The sequence below is a fragment of the Hevea brasiliensis genome, chromosome 10, assembly GCF_030052815.1.
Source record: "Hevea brasiliensis isolate MT/VB/25A 57/8 chromosome 10, ASM3005281v1, whole genome shotgun sequence".
Lineage (NCBI taxonomy): Eukaryota > Viridiplantae > Streptophyta > Magnoliopsida > Malpighiales > Euphorbiaceae > Hevea > Hevea brasiliensis.
In genome coordinates this window covers 83,170,550-83,192,961 of record NC_079502.1, presented here as the reverse complement: position 1 = coordinate 83,192,961, position 22,412 = coordinate 83,170,550, and the positions used below count along the sequence as shown (strand labels likewise).

Here is a 22,412-nt window from a genome sequence, read left to right as displayed (position 1 = left end):
TTAAACTTGAAAGGTTGTACACTTTATAGCCTTGAAGATTATTTTTTTATAAAAATTAAGAAAATATATCATTGGTTAGAAATATATATAAAACAAAATATTATACTTATATAAATGAAACTAATAACTAATAAAAAAAATAAAAAATTTAAAATTTTCAATAATATTAATAAAGCATGTAAATTAAGTAATAAGCAGGCTCTACTCTACGGCCCCGTGTCCTTTTCCTTAAAGATCACTTCTAAAGCTAAGATTAGTATTACTAAAGTTGAAGCTCAGCACTGTGGCTGAACCCAACTAAAACCTGCGAGAGCCCAAATTACAATGGGCCAAATGCTGGTTCGACCCTACCTGAAACTGATGAGGGCCAAGACCACGAGTCCATTTACTACAAAAGCCCGCCATTCTTCTGTGTGGCAGCTTCTACTTCCTCTCTGAACTTCCTCAAAGAAACCTCCACTTCCATTAATCACAGGCCACCGCTTACTCTTTCTCACCGTTCCTAAGTTTCTAAGCTGCAATAATGGCGACTGTGATGCAAAAAATCAAGGACATTGAAGATGAGGTATTTGATTTTCTTTTATTTCTTAAAATTCCTCAATCTTCCTTTATTCTCGAATATTGAGTGGGGGAAAAACCCATTTAGGTGTCTTAACTATTTAATTTTATGATAGGGTAGATAAAAGCGTAACTAAATAGAAATTTTCGGGAAAATTTTGTTTTGGTTTGATTTGGGTTTTTGAAATTCGGAAAGATGTTATTGTTGTAGTGGTAATGAATTTTTCGTATAGAAAATATTGTTCAAGTGAAAGCGACATGTTTGAGAAAAGTAATCGTTTATCTCATATGTTGTTGATGGAGATGATTGCCTTTCTTCAGTTGGTTATGTTTATATTGAAACTTGAATGTAATTTGCTTTCTTGTGTTGTCTTACAGATGGCGAGGACCCAAAAGAACAAGGCTACAGCCCATCATTTGGGTTTGCTCAAGGTACTTAATGTTATTGATTTTTGAAATCTGTTTATTGTTGCATTGTTAAACTCAGGGGAGAGGAAAAATAAGTAAATATAACACTTAGTTCTGCGTAGTTATAGTTCTGAATTTTATTTTTTTTGCTTGGGACTTATTGCATTTGTAAACTGTGCCTAGAAAAAAGACAAGTATTGGAAGAGTTTCAGTCATGTAATGCAGAGCTAGGTTTTGGAAATGGTGGAATTTATTTACTTGTTTCATACCTAAAATTTTAACTAAAAGATAAGAAAAAAAAAAAAAAACAGTGCGGCATCTTCTTTTCAGCATGATTAATTTATCTGATTTGGAGGGCAATTCACCAAAGCATATAACTTCCATGGTCATGCAGGAAAACTAAAATTATGCCTGATTTCATTTGACGTATTGCAAAAGTTGATTAATATATTGTTTCTTCAACATTGAAATAAGGTGGTGGCACTTAGTTCAGATGGAAAAATACAGTACCTTTAGAGATGAGTTCAAAACAATTCATCTAAATGAGATGGGGAAGGGACCTTGCCCTTATAAAGGAAATAGTGGGGGGATGATGATACCAAGGATGGGATTCATCTTGTTGCAGGAAATATTTGTACACTTTGTTTCGATGTCATTTATGTGTTCTGTTAGTTCTAAAGTTTCCAAATTTAGTACAAAAAATGTAGCAGGAAACCTTTTTGTATCTTTTATTTTATTAAAAAGATGAGTTCAACAATCTCATTGACAATCTCATTGTCTGCATCCTGTATGATTTGAATCTAACATTTTGTAAGTGAATACAGCTTTGTTAATGCACTATTTTTGTTCTTGGCTCTTTAATTCATGCAAGTGTTTTTCATTCATCAGGTGTAACTCAATTTGGAACTTCAATAATTAATATTTCCGACTTTCATTTTTCGTGAATGATTGTAATAATATATATTAAATATTTGAGTAGTGGTTGCTTTTGTTGCCCAATTCACTATTAGTAATTTCTAGAATAGTGATTGAGTTGTGAAAATCTTTCTTCTGGTGTTATTAAGCTGTGAGCTCTTACCTTTTTATATTAGTTTTAGATAAATTGACGAAACATATACAAGAGAGTATCTCTTGATGCATGATGTTTGCGGATGATATAGTTCTGATAGATGAGACGCGAGAATGAGTTAATAAAAAACTAGAGTTTTGGAGAAATACTTTAGAGTCAAAGGGTTTTAAGTTAAGTAGAACGAAAACAGAATACATGCATTGCAAGTTTAGTGAAGGCCGAACTGGTGATAGAGAAAGAATTAGTTTGGATGGAGTGGTATTGCCCTAAAGTCATGTAATGTAGAGCTAGGTTTTGGGAATGGTGGAATTTATTTACTTGTTTTTGATACCTAAAATTTTAACTAAAAGATAAGGAAAAAAAAAAAAAAAAACAGTGCGGCATCTTCTTTTCAGCATGATTAATTTATCTGATTTGGAGGGCAATTCACCAAAGCATATAACTTCCATGGTCATGCAGGAAAACTAAAATTATGCCTGATTTCATTTGACGTATTGCAAAAGTTGATTAATATATTGTTTCTTCAACATTGAAATAAGGTGGTGGCACTTAGTTCAGATGGAAAAATACAGTATCTTTAGAGATGAGTTCAAAACAATTCATCTAAATGAGATGGTGAAGGGACCTTGCCCTTATAAAGGAAATAGTGGGGGGATGATGATACCAAGGATGGGATTCATCTTGTTGCAGGAAATATTTGTACACTTTGTTTCGACGTCATTTCTGTGTTCTGTTAGTTCTAAAGTGTCCAAATTTAGTACAAAAAATGTAGCAGGAAACCTTTTTGTATCTTTTATTTTATTAAAAAGATGAGTTCAACAATCTCATTGACAATCTCATTGTCTGCATCCTGTATGATTTGAATCTAACATTTTGTAAGTGAATACAGCTTTGTTAATGCACTATTTTTGTTCTTGGCTCTTTAATTCATGCAAGTGTTTTTCATTCATCAGGTGTAACTCAATTTGGAACTTCAATAATTAATATTTCCGACTTTCGTTTTTCGTGAATGATTGTAATAATATATATTAAATATTTGAGTAGTGGTTGCCTTTGTTGCCCAATTCACTATTAGTAATTTCTAGAATAGTGATTGAGTTGTGAAAATCTTTCTTCTGGTGTTATTAAGCTGTGAGCCCTTACCTTTTTATATTAGTTTTAGATGAATTGACGAAACATATACAAGAGAATATCTCTTGATGCATGATGCTTGGGGATGATATAGTTCTGATAGATGAGACGCGAGAATGAGTCAATAAAAAAATTAGAGCTTTTGAGAAATATTTTAGAGTCAAAGTGCTTTAAGTTAAGTAGAACGAAAATAGAATACATGCATTGCAAGTTCAGTGAAGGCCGAACTGGTGATAGAGAAAGAATTAGTTTGGATGGAGTGGTATTGCCCCAAAGTAATCACTTTAAATATCTTGGCTCAATTCTTCAAGTAGATGGGAGATGTGAGGAGGATTTAGTCATAGGATTAAAGCCGGATGTTTGAAGTGGAGACGTGCTATGGGAGTTTTATATGATCGCAAGATTCTCAATAAGTTGAAAGGAAAATTTTATCGTACAACCATACGACGGGCCATGTTAAATGGTAGTGAGTGTTTGGCAATGAAGGAGCCGTGTGTGTCTAAGATGAGAGTTGCAGAGATGAGAATGTTAAGGTAGATGAGTGGCCATACTAGACTAGATAAAGTCCGTAATGAGAGTATTAGAGAAAAGGTAGGAGTGGTGCCAATTAAGGATAAGTTGAGAGAAGGGAGATTGAGGTGGTTTGATCATGTAAAGCGTAGACATACGAAGGTTCTAGTTAGACAAGTAGAGCACATTGGGTTAGAGGATAGAAAGAAAAGAATGGGTAAACCTAAACTGACTTGGAGGAGAGTAGTATAACATGACCTAGAAGCATTACACATTTCCGAGGATTTAACCCAAAATCATTTATAGTGGAGAAAGAGAATCCATATAACTGACTTCAATAAATTTTTGGGATAAATACTTAGTTGAGTTAAGTTGAGTTGTGTGTACTGCTATGTTTGAGTATTAAACTCGATTTTATGTTGCATGTGTATTTCTTATGCAAAGGATGTTGCTTCTGTTGAAAAAATTACTCAACTTCATTGAATGATTTTATCAGAATTGTGATGCTGAAAACATTAACAGCACTCTGTCAATTTAGAAAGGGGTTTCTATTGTGAACTTAAGTTCATTGTTGGCCCTTGTATGCTGTTTTAGGGGCTTGTTTTGAATTGCAGTTGGGAGCCTTGGGTTGAGGTTTGGGTTCCCAACTTCTAAGTGCATTCAGTTATTTGTCAGCAGTATTAGCACTAGTTCCCTTATTTTTCAACAGAAAACTTACACTGTATTTTCAGTTGTATGTTACTACAGAAATATCTCTTGTTTGCAAATAGTGAGTATCTGGGTGGATATTCTGTCTTGGCTACTTGTAAAATTGGTGGATCAAAGTCATGTTGTATCTAAGAATATTATAAAATTTCTTTGATAATTCTGGTTGAGAGTACTTCGGTATTTGATGGTATTATTTCCAGTATGATTCAAGTAGTTTCATACCATCTTAATTTTTATGAATCATACTTTTTCCTTGAAAGGCAGTACTTGTTTATGTTCTTCCAATCCTGTTTTGAGTTCTGCATGAAATATGAAGTTCTCATTGTGTTATGGATTCATTGTCTGTAACTTTTCTTGTTGTTTAATACCCAAAAAAAAAAAGACCACTGTAGCTAGTGTGTCAAAATACTTTTATGCCCTCGTTAATAAATTCTTTTTTATTTCTTCTACATGAAGAACTCTGTTATATTTTTCCTATGTGGTTGCCTGTTTTGTGCTAGGCTAAACTTGCAAAGCTACGTAGAGAACTCCTTGAGCCTACATCAAAAGGAGGTGGTGGTGCTGGTCAGGGTTTTGATGTTACTAAAAGTGGAGATGCCAGAGTCGGTTTAGTAGGCTTTCCTTCAGTTGGGAAATCAACGCTGCTAAATAAATTAACTGGGACATTTTCAGAGGTATGAATGTCACCTACCTTAGGTGTTTCATTAAAATGATTATTATTAAGAGCTGACTACAAATCAGTTATGCTATAGAAGAAGTCCACCTCTTCCCCTCTATATGTTAGAATCAACATGTTCAGCATTGTCTAAACATGCCTACCAGAAGCTGAAAAGTTTGGAACAACTATATTCAAATTGTGCACTTTATATGTCGGATTTCCCCATTTAACAAGTTGCTGATTATTACATATTTTTGTAATAAGACTTCAGTTTATGTTGTTAAAAACTTTTATATAAGCTAAGAAGCTGGGAAGTTACATCCTGCATATTGATCAGTCACAAATACATCTTGAACCAAGGATTGGCTTAATATTGAGGACTCTTATTTTGGCCTTCTATTTTTCTGTGTTTTGGTGGATGGGATTGAAAAAGGATGTGCTAAATACTGGGAAATTATAAAATCTTATATCAGATTAATGACCTTCAAAAGACTGAATTCCTTTCAATAATTATGGCTGTCAGGTTGCTTCCTATGAATTTACCACCTTGACTTGCATCCCAGGCGTTATCATATATAGAGGAGCTAAAATTCAGGTACCAACCCCCTCCCCCCAACAACAACAACAAACCCCCACACACCCCCACACCCCCCCCCCCCCCCCCCCCCCCCCACCCTATCGGTTTCCTGGATGGATATCATGTTATTACTCCTGTTTGTACTTCTTTTTTGTGCATTTTTGTTAAAAGAGAAAAAAACATGCAGTCATTCTTCTTTCATGTTTACAGTTGTTAGATCTTCCTGGTATCATTGAGGGTGCTAAGGATGGGAAGGGGCGAGGCAGGCAGGTAAATATGATTTTTTAATTTTTTTAATTTCTTATTTTTTTTTAAATTTTGCGGGATATTTGTTGTTATCAAGTGCTGGTTGAAAGTGCTGATCTTTGATTAACTACTTTTTTACAAAATGGAGACATTGGTTGTGGAAACAAAAGTCAATCCTTCTATTCTCTCGATCTTTTCGTAAATAGCTAATGTTTATATTAAATTATTAGTATATTCTAAAAGAGATTTTCTCTACTCCTCTTTCTTCTATCTGATGTTTGTGACGCATGTTGCTTAGAGGTTTGATGTTGGCATTGTTGCTTGAAACCTAAAGTACATGAGGCCACTGTCCACTCATCAAAGTAGAATTAATAAACATAATTGCTAATGAGTTGAGGTTGCACAATGTGCTATCATAACCCATATCTTATATTTTTGGAATGGCTACAACACTATTGATATGGTTATAAATTGACAACAGTAGCTAATGCTTGGAAATTGAGAAATAACACTTCCATGATAATTAGAAAAGATATGGGAGGACTAATGTAAACCCTGACATTATGCTGTCCATGTAGATGCCTGGTATTGCATTTATTCAGGAAGCGCCTCAAAATCTTTCTGAATTGCACAAGTGACTGGCATCCTTTGGGTGCCTTTGTTATAAATTATGGGGAATGTCAAATTCTCACCTTAGCAAACTTGTGATACCTGAAAGTCCTAAAAATAGTGAGACTGATGTCAAAGGGATGCATTATCTCAACCGATTAAAGAAAAACAGCAGTTAGGGGATCATTGGGAAGGTCAGATTAAAAGTTTATTGGGTTAAAGTGGGTTTTGTAAGGAAATGAGAATGGATAAGAAAGAACAGAAAATACAAAAGAGGGTGATGTGTTTAAAATGGGCGAATAATGAAAATTTTGACTTGCCAAAAATAACTGTTAGTTATCTATTTTGAAAAAATGGGCTTAGATTTGGGCTACCAGAAATGTCAGTGGAACTGGAGCAAGTTGAGTCCTAGATTTAATTCACTGAAAGAACAAGTTAGTTTGCCTAATCACTGTCTCACAATTTTCATATTATAAGCACTTTTTTGAGTGTGATTGAACACTATATGACCTAAGACCTTTAAAATATTAAAACTCAATCAATCCCTAATTCTAAGGTTTGCGTCCTAACCCTTTTAGAAGCAAAGGTTATGGTCTATGATGTTACATTAGGTTAGCTCCATGGATCCTTTTTCTCTATTGTTTTCTACTTTATTCTCACCTTTTCCTTTTTTTTTTTCCTGAAATGAGTTGTCATACCCATGGAATGTATATATTGAAGACAATGATGATGTAGAAGTAGGATATAGATACTAATTACTAAAGCATATTATGATATTAGGATTCACCTTAAACACGTAAATTTTAATAAGTTCTTGTGTATTATTTATATGCTTTTGCATTTAGATCAGTATATTATACAGTGATGCCATTTCTATACAGGTTATCAGTACTGCTAGGACATGCAATTGTATTTTAATTGTTCTTGATGCAATAAAGCCAATCACTCACAAGCGTCTGATAGAGAAAGAACTTGAGGGATTTGGCATAAGGTAATAACAGGACTATTTTGCAGTATATGGTTTCTGTACGCTTTATCTACTTTTTTGAGAAAGAAGTATATTTTCTCTTTAGCCTGCATCCCTCAGTTGTTTGGTGCCATTCTATGAATATTGCTTCCTTATCTTTCTTTCTCCTTCATCTTCCTGAACTTCATTAGAAATTTAGAAACTAGTTTGGATAGCATGTGCAAGGCACATTTGTACCTCTCAGCTCATTTATCTATCAGATAAAAATAAAGATATCCGGTCGGCAGTTTTTCCAAAGTATTGTCATATCTGAGCATTGTTTTAAAGCAAACCATTGAACAAGCACAATTTTTTAGTCAAATAATCATAGTTATTAAAGGCGTGCCTCAGGCTCAAGGCTCACCAGGCTTCAACCCTAGCGCTTCTACAAGAGGAAGGTGGGTGACATTCACCAAGTCTTCGTCTTAAGCGCCTAGGCGTGTGCCTTGTTCCATGCGCAAGGCTCTAGAAAGGCGTGCCTTCTTTATTTCCATTTTTGGCAAGCACTTCCATTGATAAAAAAAAACACTACCACTTAACTTAAAATTTGTCGATCTTCCAGAATTCGATATTGACGCACTAAGAAGTTTTTAAAATTAATATTGTTGGTGATAACTAGTTACTAAAATCTCATCAAACCACCACACCCAGGATCACAAAACTTTCCATATCTCCATTTTCAACACTACCACTCTTTTATTATCTTTTTCAAAAAAAAGAAATGTTGTATCTACGCTAATTTCAAGATTTATGCTAAAAGAAAAAGGAAAAACATCATCCACTAACTTGATAATTAAATGATACTTCTTTAGTTATTAAAGATGAGGAGGATGATGAAGATACTAATTTTGAAGATGAGTAATTGAGTATCAAGAGGATGAAGGTGTAGAAGAAGATGAAGAATATTATGATGCCACTCTTGATAAGATTAAAGAGTGGTTATTTTATAATTGCTTGAGTTTAGTTTTGAGGCATTAAAAGACTGTTCAAGTTTTAATATATTAGTACTTGACATAGTTATTATTATTTTTAGTTTTATGTTATTTGAAGTTATAATGGAATATTCACATTTATTTGGCTTTTGTGAATTTTTCTTTTTGCGCTTCACCTCACCCAAGCACGCGATTGCGCCTTGCACATGGGCTCTAGGACCCCTTGGCACCTTAGTGCATCTTGAACCTTTAATAACTATGCAAATAATGTTTTTAAATAGCTAGTGTTTCTCAAAAGCATTGAAAAGATTTTTTAGGTTCTTGAACTGGAAAGGTATCAAGTTCAAGACTATCATGGGATTGTATGTGGAAATTGAACTTGCAAGAATTTAGTTCACAATGCAAGCACTAATCTGCTACCCTTTCTGCTAGTTATTTGATGTTTTGATTCTCTTAAGTATTGCAACATGCCTATCACAAGTGTTTTTTGCAAAAATTTATTTTTGATGTCACAGAAGAAGTCTGACATTCAACATATGTACAATCTGTCCATGGCACTTGTGGAGAAGTACCCATTCTTCATGGATGATTTATCATAAATGCAACAATTTCTTTTTTGTGTTCTTCTTTAGATTGATTGTATAAAATATCCTAATGAAACTAATAATTCTTTTGTTATCTCCTGATGATTGGTTATCCTATATGTTATCTTATTCTTTATTTATTTTCTGAAAATAGATTAAACAAGGAGCCACCTAATCTGACATTCAGGAAGAAAGACAAGGGTGGAATTAATTTCGTCTCAACAGTTGCCAACACACACCTTGATCTTGAAACTGTAAAGGCGATATGTAGTGAATACAGAATTCATAATGCTGATATTACTCTGAAGTACGATGCAACTGCAGATGACCTTATAGATGTCATTGAAGGCAGCAGGATATATATGCCCTGCATCTACGTACTAAACAAGATTGATCAAATTACTCTTGAAGAGTTGGAGATTTTGGACAAACTTCCTCACTACTGCCCAATCAGGTGACTTTCTATTTTTGTCTATGAGTTTGTACTTGAAATTATTGTTGAAACTTTTGTGTTGCTAGTTAGTGTTTTTTTAAAAATTTTTTTTTTTTTATTTAAATCCTATCTCACTTCATGACCATTTATGAATCTGTTGGCATTCCTGAAAATAATTACTATAATGATCTTAAACTATAATGTTTTGATTGAGGCATTTCAAGCATACTAGTGATTAATATTTGAAACTGCGATATTATTAATAACATTCTCCACTAATGATTGCATCGATTAGTTGATTGGTTAAGTTATTATGAGGAGAGTTGCATTTGTATTTATAAAGGAAATCTCTCTTTCTATATCTCTGTCTCACTGCATTTATTATATAAACACTGGTCTGAAGTCTGAACTTTTAGTTTCACTTGCTTATACACAACTTCTGGATGATATACTTGTAGTTCTGTAAGACAACCCATTTAATTTTTTTTCTGTTTGCTCCATAATTTGCTTCCAGTGAAAATTATCCAAATTGGACAATATCCTCGCTCACAACATAGATTTTCCTTTTTCAAATCATTTGTTTCTATCCTGGAAGCAATTTCCTTGGACTTGGATTGATAACATATAGTATGTAATATGACTGGTATTGAATGTTCTTTGACCTTGTTTCCAGCAAGTATCTGTCTCTCTGATTGTTTGTTTGCTACTACTGCATATTTTGTGTTGGTGTACAGGTCATTTATTTCTGGCCAATTCTTTAATTTTTAAAAAATTTTATTTCTGTATTGTGTGCTAATTTCTATGGCTACTCTGCAGTGCTCACCTGGAGTGGAACCTTGATGGTTTGCTGGAGAAGGTATGGGAATATCTAGATTTGACTCGCATATATACAAAACCAAAAGGACTGAATCCAGACTATGAAGATCCTGTGATTTTGTCATCTAAAAGGCGGACAGTTGAGGATTTTTGCAACCGAATCCATAAGGATATGGTTAAACAATTTAAATAGTAAGTATCTCTTAAATTGCTGTTATTTTTCCGAGTGTATGTTCATAAGAAATGCAAAAGAATCACCATTCACCATTCAGAAATGTTATTTGCAATTTTTCAAATTTAGGATGCATGCAGTGTCTTTTAGTTTATTATAAATGTCAATAGCCTGTCCTGATTGGGTTGAATTTCTGTTTGAGTAGGATTTTGAATAGTTTGTAGCTTTCAAGTTCCAACTAGTTTGGGATTACAGCTTAGTTGTTGTTGTTGTTATTACTGTAGCCTTCCGCTTTCCAGTTGTATACATGACAGCAAGGGATGCTGCTTATGTACTGGCTGAACATGATCTCATATTCTTTTTTGGTTTCCCACATCAATAATATCATTCATAATGAATACTTAACTTTGGCATTATGATACAGTGCTCTGGTATGGGGATCAAGTGCGAAACACAAACCTCAGAGAGTTGGCAAGGTTCTTCCCTGAACCTGATTCACCATGCCTTTTTTTTATTTTTTTTATTTTTTAAATTTCTCTCCTCTTTCTCTTGTGTGATTTAATTTTTTCCATTTGACATTTGCTTTATATTTTTCCTTCAGGAACATGAACTTGAGGATGAAGATGTAGTGCAAATTATCAAAAAAGTGTGATAAATTTAACTCCAGTTGTACGAGTCCATTGAGTTCTCCACATTATGAAACCAGATACATGAAAGATTACGCCAATTTTTGATTTAAGTGTGTTTGCCATGGTATGAATGATGCAACGAGATTGAACAAACACAATTAGTTGGAATGATATTTAGCAGAAATTGAGCGTGATGGAACATATGCCCCATGTGACTATTTGAACTTTGAAAGGATAAACCAGAATAATGCATGTAGCTTATGCCAAACTGCATGTGTTGTCCTTTTCTATCAAGTTGGTTATATTGAAAAAAAAAATAGTAGCTTTAAGATGGCATGAAAGATGATATTAATAGCTTAGCTTTGCTTTTCGTTTACAACAGATGATTAGCAGAAGCTCAAGTCCTGTTCATTGCATGCAGCGAAATTCATCAACTGAAGGAGTACCTGAGCTTGTCTGCGAGGGGTGAGCATCAGTTCATAATAGCATAGATGCTGATTTCACAGGCCCTATAAGAAGCAAGTTTTAGTTTCGATCAGGAACAAGAGATTTCGAGATGTAAGGAGGATTTCTCTTGCCCTCTTGGAGAACTTCCTTCTTATTTTAAGTTTCCTTCTGTCAGTTAAAGAACATGAATTAAAAATTTCCTTCTGGTTCTGGGAAGGTAAAAAGGTACTACTTAACCCTGCCAAAACGACTCCTTGTGCTTGTATGCACGAGCTTACAACCATTCAGTGAGAGTGACCCAATGCAAAAATAAACCTAAAAAACAACCAACTTACGCCTACCAATCAGCTCTCTTGCACGATCGAAAAAGAAAACAAATAGAACAGCGGCAGCAAAGAAGAGACTAGAGATGCTATAATTGCCCACGATTGGACCCTATCTCCTTTGCCCACTCCTTTGGTCAGCTTTAATCTCAGAAACAGTGCCCAATGTTTTCACTCAAAAGCAGACTACGAATTCACAATTGCTTGTCCAATTACCAAATTCAATCACCTAACGGACCATGACGCCCCATGGCTTTAATCATGAGGCCCACTAGTAATCAATAAGCAGCGGATCAAAGTGAAGTCATCAATTATCACCAATTTACAAATGCATCATTGTTTCCGTCCGAAATCAAGGGTGATGAAGAAAACAAAAACAGCTTAAAATAGAAAAAGAAAACCAAAACCATACAATGGAAGAGACTAAAGAAATAATGTTTCTCTAAAATACATTATCATTACAGGTGACCTAGAAGACGATAAATATGTCCTTGAACATCAGGCTTTAACACAGCAGTTGAAGTAGCTGAAAATGCTCCTCCTTGTCTGTTTTAAGAATATAAATAATGCATATAATTAAAAACTGTCTCAGCAAAATCAATCACAAAGCATTTAATAATGCAATGCAACATTAAGTGTCGGGCATTCAAAGGTACCAAGAACATGAATTCATTTTATCCCAGTTCCACTCATTTAAGACCTGTTGAGCTTCAAGAAATAAATCACCAAACATAATGTTCAAATTATTTTTTATGATTATTTTGCATACTTTATATGGTTTGTAAGCATTCCAGCTAAAGTGATTCTCTGGTTTTCCACATGTTATGGCAACTAAAAAATATTCTGTTTCTTTAGTTGGTTTTATTACCTAAATCTTATGTGTGATAAATTTATGAGTTAATTAATCTTGTATAATCTTACACGCATACGGGTATATACACCCCTGTAATCAGAAATTGATATGTAATTTAAAAATCATGGTGGGCCCTACCTGAAAATCCAAAAGAACATACAGTGTTACTGACCCCATATTGAATGGTCAAGAGCTTCTGTTGCATGTGCTTGCAGTTGCAATTGCGTACAACCTAGGTATGTATAAGATCATCCTCACATCCCTCTGTGGGCACACATCTCTATAATGGAAGTAGTTGAAAAGTACCTTACGAACAAATCGATTTATTTAAATGCTTGGTCCTAGACCTCAAATCTGATCGGACATTAGAATCACATGACACCGACATATCTGACCACTCAGTTGTTCAGCAATCAAGAGGTCCTACGTGATATTTGTAGTACACATATTCCCTTTCAAATGCTTGGAATAGTTTGTCTATTGAAAATGTATTCTGTAACTTTTTTGCACTTGCAACAAGAAAAAATTTACTTATGTTCTCTAACTTCTAAATCTTAATTGCTCCAGGTCTATAAAAGCTAAAGTTTATATTATTAAGTATCAACAATTAGATATTATTAAGTTTATATTTTACTGGCTAACCAAGTTACTTAATGGCATATTAAAATCTAAAAAGATGTCAAATGAGCGAAGGAATGACATTTTTTTTTAATAAGCTAAGCTAAAAGAATAACACTTTGATTCTTTTTTTTTTTTTTTTAAGAACAAAGGAGACATTTAAAGCTGTACAAACTACTGTTGCATTAAATAAATGAGTCTCACAACGAAATTATGAGGAAGAGTGATTGAACACAAACTTAGCGACAATACTAAGGTGTTAGAGAATTTAGTTTAGCTTATACCTCATAGATCTATAACAGAGCCTATTTTTCTGTTAAGAAGATTAGTGAAAATTTGCTGATATACATTAACATCAATCAGCAAATCTTTATCGTGATAGAGTGCTAAGGAAAGTTTTTTTAGTGGGTGCTAGAGAAAAAAATAGTCCATATCAAATATATAAATTTCATTAAAGACATGGATGAGAGACACTTATAAGTGTAATAACAAAGGGAGTAGACATTGACGGGTTTCCTATAAGAGAGGGTTTACAAAAAGGATTGTCTTTGACTTCATACCTTGAGTTCATACCTGTTTAACTTGGTCATTGATGAGCTAACTAGTCATGTTCAAGATAAGGCCCATGGTGCGTGTTATTTTGTAGATAATGTTATCTTAATGGATGGAATTAGTGAAGTTAACCAACAGTTAGAGTTATGAATAACAACTCTTGAAAGCATGGGATTTAATCTATGTAATGGTAAAAGAAAATATATGCATTGTGAGTTTAGCTATCGTAGAAGAAATGGGGGTAAAGTTCAATTGGATAGAGTTCTTGTGTCAAAATGCAACTAAATCAAGTATTTAGGTTTCATCATTCAGAAAAACTAAGTAATAGATGATGAATTAATTCAAAGGATTAAAACATAATGAATGAAATGAAGGATTACAATGGGTGCGCTATTTAATCAAAGGATCATTAATAAAGTTAAGGTAAGTTTTAGAAAATTGTGGTTAGACTAGATATGTCGAATGGGATTGAATATTGGACATTTAAGGCACAATATACGCACAATATGAATTTGGCAGAAATAAGAATGTTAAAATGGATATTTGATAACACAATAATGGATAAAATTAGCAATGATCTAATTCGTTAGAGAGTACATTGAGCAATTAAGGTGGTATGGTCATCCTCTATATAAAACATCAAATGCTCAAAGTATGATAAATTAGTGATAGAATGAGTGAAAAAAGAAAGAGGAAGATCTAAGATAACATGAAGGAAATTAATATCAAAAGATTTATAATTTTTAGATATTGATATAGAATTTATTTTAAACAAAACTAAATATCGAAAAATGATTTAGATAGTTGATCTTAATCCTAACAAATTTGAAATTAAGATTTAATTATTATACTAAGCTTCCCATGTAGTATAGTTTTCAGTATATTCCTATTCACTTCGGACAACACAGAAATATTTGTGTATGGATTTTAATACAATACATTCAAGCAAATGAATTAAATAATAAGTGATATTCCCCTGCCAAACTGGCCCCAATGCATCAAGCTGGTCGACCGTCCCAAGTTTTTTATCCCTTTCTTTTTAGATGGTATTCCTAATCCAAGTGGACTGAGCTTTTATTTTGATTTTTAATTTTTTCTGGACTAAGCTTTATTAAAGGCCATATTGATATGCTCTTAAATACATGCCACCTACTGGCTTAAAATATTGTCCCACCAAGTTTAATAAACACAACCAAGCAATTTCCTCGCCATTAATCACATGCATGCCGCTACCATTCATGCAGTTTATTATGTTATTCTCCCTAATTCATTAGCATAAGTGTGGCTGTACCTTTGAATCTACAATAAAGCTTTCTAATTAAAGACGGACAAAGAATCTTACATTAGGGGACTGGTGGTGGCTTTGATGATAATGATCGTTGTGGTGGTGATCACTATGGGCAGCTTTTGCATTTGTGGCTATTGGGTTAATAAGGTCTTCTTCATTACCAAGACTGGCTCTTGACACATCCCTCTTGTTCTGCTTCCTCATTTCCCTTATTTTCGTGAAATCCATCGAGTAATCCGGCAATTCACCCTTCTGATCCCAATCCCCAAACTGTGGTACTGACAGCCATGGTGCATTTTTCTTCACAGAAGTTAAAAAAGATATATCAATTAATGTTTGAATGAACACCACCTTCTAGCGTTGAAAGATTGTAACAAACTTTATAAATTGAGTCAAAGCAAAAGCCATTAGTGCCTCTTTGAGCTTACAATAAAGCCTAATTAAGTACTTTCTTTGGTTCAGCATATGACGGTAACAAGCTTGAGAACTAACAAATAAATTATCAAAAAACCAACAAGATCGAGTAAATTTATCTTGAATTTTCAATTTAAGCATCAGAAATTCCCATTTTTTCTTTGCAAGTCCAAAAAATAATATAAAAACAATACTGAAAGACAAGCAGGGGCGGAGGCAGGGAGGGACGAAGAGGGACCCTAGCATCCCAGTCCCTTAAAATTTCCTTATATATATTTATTCACTTAAAAAATTATTTATATAAATAACACAAAATATTAAAATTATTTATTTTTATCATATATCTAATAAAATTTTAAAATATTAACATTTTTTAATAAAAAATTTAAACATAATTACGGTTTATCGTAATATTTTTTGAATGAATCCTTTAAAGATATATATAATAATAATAAGTATGATTAATTTTTTGAATTAATTTTTTTATATTAATTCACCCTAAAAAAATTTTAGCTAATAATTGCGACAACCAATAAATTCCAAGCTTTAAAAATTTCTCTTTTAATTACTTTTTTAAAAGAGGGAAGAATTTTTTTACTAGTTCTGAGGTTTTAAAAACAAAAAAAAAGAGCAAATGATTACTAAATACCAATTACTTGGCTTGAATGTTTCATAAAAGGGAAAGTAACTTTCCGAAACCAAAAGCAGACAGACAACAAAATAACCAAGCAAATCAAAATCATCACAAAAGATCTCAACCATATTTATATTTCAACCTATTACGAAAAAGAAAGAAATTAATCCAGTGTTTGGATTTTGAGAAAACGCAAGAAAATCTTCAAGCATGTAGAGAAAGAGATAAGATATCGATAAGCTATGTAATATTAGCAACCAAATTCGAATCTTGTATTTAGTTAAACATGCGAGAAAATACACAAACAAAGAAACTTTCAAATCCCGTAGTTTTCCGAGAAACAAACAGTGAACAAGAGCATAGAGAGGAAGAAGGAGAAAGAGAAAGAGAGAGAACCTCTTTACGATCCTCCATTAGAGCGATTGAAGATCTAGCAAGGAAAGAGAAGAAGCAGCTTCGAGTAATTTGAAAGAGAGGAAGTTGCAAAATTTCTTCTGCTGTCTGAGTCTCACCGTTATGCAATGCAACTATTTTTATACAAGTACTCCAGCGCGATGACAGCACTCCATTTTTCTCTTTCTTATTTTGATCCAATAACTATCGAACACGTACTCTTCATTTGTTCATTTACTAGACTGGGTTTCTAACTTTGATTTTGTTACGAAATTGCCACCACCCCTTCTGACTGGTAAAGAAAAGAATCCGTTGATTCGGTTTGGTTGGTCTTAAAAAATAAATTAAAATTTAAATTAATTTGCTTAATTTTATCTTTTTTTTTCACAAAAATATTAAATTAAATTGAATAAATTAAAATTTAAAAATAAAAAATTAAATTAAATAAATTAAAATTTTAAAATAAAAATTTAAATTAAATTTTAAATTAAATCAATTTAGTTTCTGCTCACTCAATCTCATACTGTACACGCTTGCCTTCCTCCCAAATTTGCAAAAGCAGTGTCTTAACTGTAACGCGGTTTTAGAATACTGTGTACGATGTCGTATCAAATTATGTAGCTTTTGTTTGTTATTTCTTTCTTATTTGCCCACGCATTATTATTTATTCGCGGCAGTCGCGTTCCTCTGTTTTTGTTTCTGTTCTCTACTCCTTTTGCATATACCACTCTGTCAATGGGCGCATTCGTTTGTTTGTTTCCCATATTTTGGATTGGAGGAATTGATACGACATATGATTAATAGTGAAGAGGAAATTCACTTGTTAGTAGAATTAATCACTAGAATAATATATTTTAAATATTAAAGTCAAAGTAAATTGATATCATGATGATATGTCAATTAGAGGTTAACATATTGGGGGAAAAAGGGTTGTAATAGTGATTAATTAACTAATTAATCACTCATGCATGGGGAGTGGAGTGAATCGGATATAGGGGGCTTGAATTTTTTCTATAAAGATTTAATAAGTCGAGTAATAATTGATATTATTGTTAGTAGTATGCTTTAGAGCATATCATTTAGTATGTATTTTGTACATGTTTTATTAATTAAAAGGCATTTTCACTTTTCCGTTTACATAATATATTTATGTGTAATAGAAAATGTCCATTGATATTTAGTTAGAAATTCTATTCTTAAGTTGTTAAGAATATGAGTGATAACATTTCTAGCACAAAGTATCATAAATTGGTTCACAATCGAGGATACTTCACATAGGACATGACTTATTCAGAAAGATTGTATTCATGTTTGTTCCCAATGTATTTATATGAGATATAAATAAGATGGAATGGTGAGTCTCATGCCATATAACAAACATGATAGACACTTATACATGATGAGTAGGTTGAACAAGTGACATTTATGACAAGCACATGGAGTTTGCTCTTGTCAATGTATTACTATAAATCATATCAGTGCATATAATCTTTAGACCTAAGATAACATAGTTATCTTGTATATAGATGGTTTGAGTTTGATACTGCTTTCACACTTGTACTGTGTTGGCTCCTACTAGTTATATATGGAGGTAGGTGTTGATCAAGATTGAATCTGTTACCCTAAATAAATAGGGATAAAATCCTATATTCATTTAATTGTTCTTGATGTTTCAAGTTCCTGACCAGGACAGATAGATTTAATCAAAAAAGAGTTTCTGATGAGAAAATCTTTTAATCAAGAACTGAAATTAAAAGAGAACATAATATTCATAGCAAATGGGGTTTGACATAAACTATGACTTCAGCTCGAATTGGGATTTTGTAACAGAGAGATTCTAGTGCATTGTAACATATAATTATAGGTTCATTTAAAGTAAACCTTATTACTGATTGGGTGGCTATGGTATGCTATGCTAGGTGTTAACAATAGTCTATGAGCTGCCTAAAATGATTTTGAGAAATCATTTATAGTAAGAAAGAGTTCTGATGATATTAAGAGTTGATATCATATCTCATTGCCAATTAGTGATGAGCCTAGTAAGTCACACACATACACAAGTAATAACTAAATTAAATATGATTTAATTAATTAATTAAAGAGTTTAATTGATTAATTAAATAGGTTTGGTTTGTAATTAGATTGCAAAGTCCCTAACATGGCTTGAAACCAAATCTAGATTAATGGATGTATAATATAAGTTAAATTTATATTTAAAGTGTTTAAATATGAATTTAATTATGAGAAATTAATTAATAGAGGTTAATTAATTAATTAATTTATATTTGATATAAATTAATTAGAAGAAGAGAAATAATTATTTTGGATTGAAAACTCAAAATTAAGACACAGGGGTATTTTAGTCATTTCACAGTGTGACATGTGGCACCATGAGATGGTGACACATGGCAGTACACATAAACTTATCAATTATCTTTTAATCATGTAAGATGGTCAAAGACAAGATTAAATCTTTGTTTGACACTTGGCACAATGTGATTGAGTCAATTAAACTAAGAGCCAATAAGAAGGTGACATGTGGCAGGGGTTTTAAGTGGTGACCTAGCTATATAAGGGAAATGATGAAAAGAAAAAATACAATATGCTATTGCTTTCATTTGTGCCGCCACCTTTGAGACTCCTTCCTCTCATCTTTTTCATCTCTCATCAATTCAAAGAGAATAGCCAACATTCTCCATTATCTTTGAATTAAAAATACTAGAAATCATTTTTAGTGTTCTGTATATATCTGTAATCTCTGAAAAGGCAAAACCTGAATTTCTAATTGATTGGAAAGGCTTGAGAAGCTGTTCAAGGGGCTGCCATTGGTAATCTTGGTGTGAACAAGCTAGAGGGACAACATCTGGTGTCCTAGGCTCATCCCAAAGGCGCCAAACACACTGCAGTACATCAAAAAGGTTAGTGCACTTGTTTTTGATCTAATATAGGGTTCTGTTAATTCTAAAATCTTAAATGGCAAATGTATATCTAAAAACATATTAAAAGATTTTTAATATGCTGTTTATCATTGAAATCAAATAGATAAAAATAAATCTTGCATGATGCATGTAACTCTAGATGAAAATTTTTGAATTCAATAATCTAAACTTATGTTTTTTATGCTTCCGCTCCTTCAATTATACCGATAAATAATCTTTTTTTTTCACTATAAAAATAAATAATATTAAAATAGATAAACGAGGAAATTCGAATTCCAGAGTTCTCCACTCATAAATGCATAAACTTGTTTATTTTACTATTAATAAGTAGAATGAAGAACAGACTAAGAGTATGTGAATTAATTTATTATTTGACAAAATAAGAATCATAGAAACAAAGTCAATATGATCTTATATTTATGGGGATTGATATTGCAAGTCAAGTATGAGTTATTATTAAGAGATCTGTGTTTGTTGTGTGATATCAACTGTTAATTAATATGGGTCTGATCATACAAAATATATAAAATATATATTAATTAATAATTTGAAAAATTAATTGTATTTATCGTTCTTTAATTTTGAGAATTATTTTATTTTCATCTTTAAAATTTAATTTATTTTTAAGAAATTTATTAAGTTTGATTTAATGTAATAAAAAATCTTTCTCGCCGATTTAAATTTTAATTTGTGCTCTAGCTAATTTCCTACGTAACACTTTTTTACTGTTATTTTTTTAATAAAAAATTAAACTCATTGTCTCGTGTGTATACACAGACTCCCTCTCCTCTAAGAGATTATATGATAACACATTGATTTCATATACATAGCCATATATGAAATGACAAATCAATTAGAAGGAAACATATAAATGAAAGTAGATCTTAATAGGTCCCATACAGAACACTATAAGATTTTTAAGGATTTCTAGTGGATCCCATAAAATATGTTCATAATTAAAATTACCAATGAATTTGATTTGTTGCAGTGAAACTCATTTGTAATTTTTTTTACTAACAGATTTCAAATTCGTTCAAATCTGTTGGTATTACTAATGGATTTCAAAATTTGTTGATAAATTAAGAGAAAATAAAAAAAAATTCAAATATTACAAACTGTTGGTAATTTAAGAAATTAAAAAAAAGAAAATTTATTTTCAACTAAAATAATAGATTTTTTTATTATTATTATTAGACTAAGTTTTTGGGATTTAAAATTATTTTATTACAATAAATATGTTTTTATTTATGACTAATAATTATTAAAAATACATTATAATGATAGGAAAAAATGGTATTTGAAAAAGAAAGAAAAAATAAAGATGAGAAAATGAAATGAGGGGAAATTATATTAACGAAAATAGAAAATATATGGTAAATATTAAAGGGAGAAGAAAAAAAATGAAACCAAAGAAAATGATAGAAAATTGAAGAAAATAAGAGAAAAAATGAAGGAAATGAGAGAAAATGGAAGAAAATGAGAGAAGAAAAGAAAATGAGAGAAAATGGAAGAAAATGAGAGAAAAGAGAAAATAAAATGAAAAGGAAAATAAGAGAAAAATGATACAAAATAAAAAAAATGAGAAGAAAAAATGAAGGAAATGAGAGACAAGAGAAGAAAAGAAAATGAAATAAAAGGGAAAAAAAAAGGAGAGACGAGAAGAAAAGAAAATGAAAGAAAAGGGAAAAACTGAAAGAAAAGAGAAGAAAATGATGATAGAAGAGGGAAGAAAATGAGAGAAAAGAGAGAAAGGAAAATGAGAGCAAATGAAGAAAATGAGGGAAAAGAGAAGAAATAATGAGAGAAAAGAAAAGAAAATGAGAAAAAAAAGAAGAAAATGAGAGAAAATAGAAGAAGTGATGATAGAAGAGGGAAGAAAATAAGAGAAAAAAGGAAAAAAAGAGAGAAAAAATGAAAGAAAAGAGAAGAAAAATTAATATGGGAGTGAACAAAATTATTGAATAAATGAAATGATGACAAGAAAGGTAGTGCTTTTAAATATAAATACACAATTTACTAATGGATTTAGCAAAGGATTATAAATCTACTGCAAAATTTAAAAGAAAGAGTGTTTTTTTATTTTTTTGCTCCAAGAATTAATAATGAAAATTATCAATGAATTTAAAAATCCATTGATAATTTACCAATGAATTTCGAATCCATTGGTAATTTGAGTACTTAATTTTTTTATGTTGCACAAAATACCAACAGATTGAAAATCCATTAGTAAATTACCAATGGATTCAAAATTCGTTGGCAATTTGAATATTTAGTTCTTTTTTATGTCGCACAAATTATCAACGAATTTTATGGTAAATTATTAACGAATTCGAAATCCATTGATTAATTTCGAAATTTATTCGTAATTTGAACACTGTTCTTTTTATGTCGCACAAATTACCAATGGATTCAAAATCCATTGATAATTTGAACAATAAATTTTTTACCAACAGATTTTCATTAGCAATGGTTTCATATCCATTAGTAAAATCTGTTGTTATATTGATAGATTTTTATAGTGTAATAATCACCTAGTAGTTTTTTTTTTAAATAACTATAACCATCTATATTTTATTTTATTATTAATTTGTCATTCTATGTCAAGTGTTGACATAAGATCATAGCTATATTGTATGATTACTCCTCTCCTTCATGAGTTTTTCTCTCTCTAAATAATTATTACTGTTAGTTACTTTAACAATTTTTTTCTCTTTGAAAATGAATCCTCTTCATTCTCTGAGCTACTCTAATTCTAAATTTTAGGAGAAACAAATATTGAGAGAATTTTGCTGTGACAATTTGTTGATTATTTAGTGTTGTATCTATGGTTCATATATGGTAAATAAATACATGTTAATTAGTTTAATTTTTTATTAAGAAAATGATCACGCGAAAGTGCCATGTA

The 22,412-nt window shown here is 31.7% G+C and overlaps 2 protein-coding genes across 3 annotated transcripts; one reads left to right on the top strand and one right to left on the bottom strand.

The window, feature by feature from the left end:
- Positions 1-392: 392 nt before the first annotated feature.
- LOC110670398 (developmentally-regulated G-protein 3) lies at positions 393-11,314 on the top strand. Of its 2 annotated transcripts, XM_021832438.2 has the most exons (10): positions 393-565; positions 937-990; positions 4,885-5,058; positions 5,566-5,637; positions 5,830-5,889; positions 7,356-7,465; positions 9,151-9,450; positions 10,246-10,437; positions 10,842-10,893; positions 11,019-11,314. In XM_021832438.2, exons 1-10 carry the CDS (start codon positions 524-526, stop codon positions 11,067-11,069), a joined length of 1,107 nt encoding a protein of 368 aa, XP_021688130.2. In that variant the 5' UTR covers positions 393-523; the 3' UTR covers positions 11,070-11,314. The 2 variants fall into 2 exon arrangements, with proteins under 2 accessions (XP_021688130.2, XP_021688131.2); XM_021832439.2 differs by lacking the exon at positions 5,566-5,637 and having other exon boundaries at positions 399-565.
- Positions 11,315-12,107: 793 nt separating this feature from the next.
- Positions 12,108-16,728, bottom strand: LOC110670399 (uncharacterized). The gene is made up of 3 exons (XM_021832440.2): positions 16,572-16,728; positions 15,182-15,427; positions 12,108-12,362 (listed from the first exon to the last, which is right to left on the bottom strand). The coding sequence occupies exons 1-3, from the start codon at positions 16,587-16,589 to the stop codon at positions 12,315-12,317; spliced, it is 312 nt and encodes a 103-aa protein (XP_021688132.1). The 5' UTR covers positions 16,590-16,728; the 3' UTR covers positions 12,108-12,314.
- Positions 16,729-22,412: the final 5,684 nt, after the last annotated feature.

Bases quoted from the DNA above. Each gene is read 5' to 3' on its own strand.
- LOC110670398 (XM_021832438.2), top strand. From the start codon at position 524: ATGGCGACTGTGATGCAAAAAATCAAGGACATTGAAGATGAG. The intron at 566-936 runs GTATTTGATTTT...GTTGTCTTACAG, and splicing joins TCAAGGACATTGAAGATGAG to ATGGCGAGGACCCAAAAGAA. The intron at 7,466-9,150 runs GTAATAACAGGA...TTCTGAAAATAG, and splicing joins CTTGAGGGATTTGGCATAAG to ATTAAACAAGGAGCCACCTA.
- LOC110670399 (XM_021832440.2), bottom strand. The intron at 12,363-15,181 runs GTAAGATTCTTT...TTCTTAAAACAG, and splicing joins GCCACCACCAGTCCCCTAAT to ACAAGGAGGAGCATTTTCAG.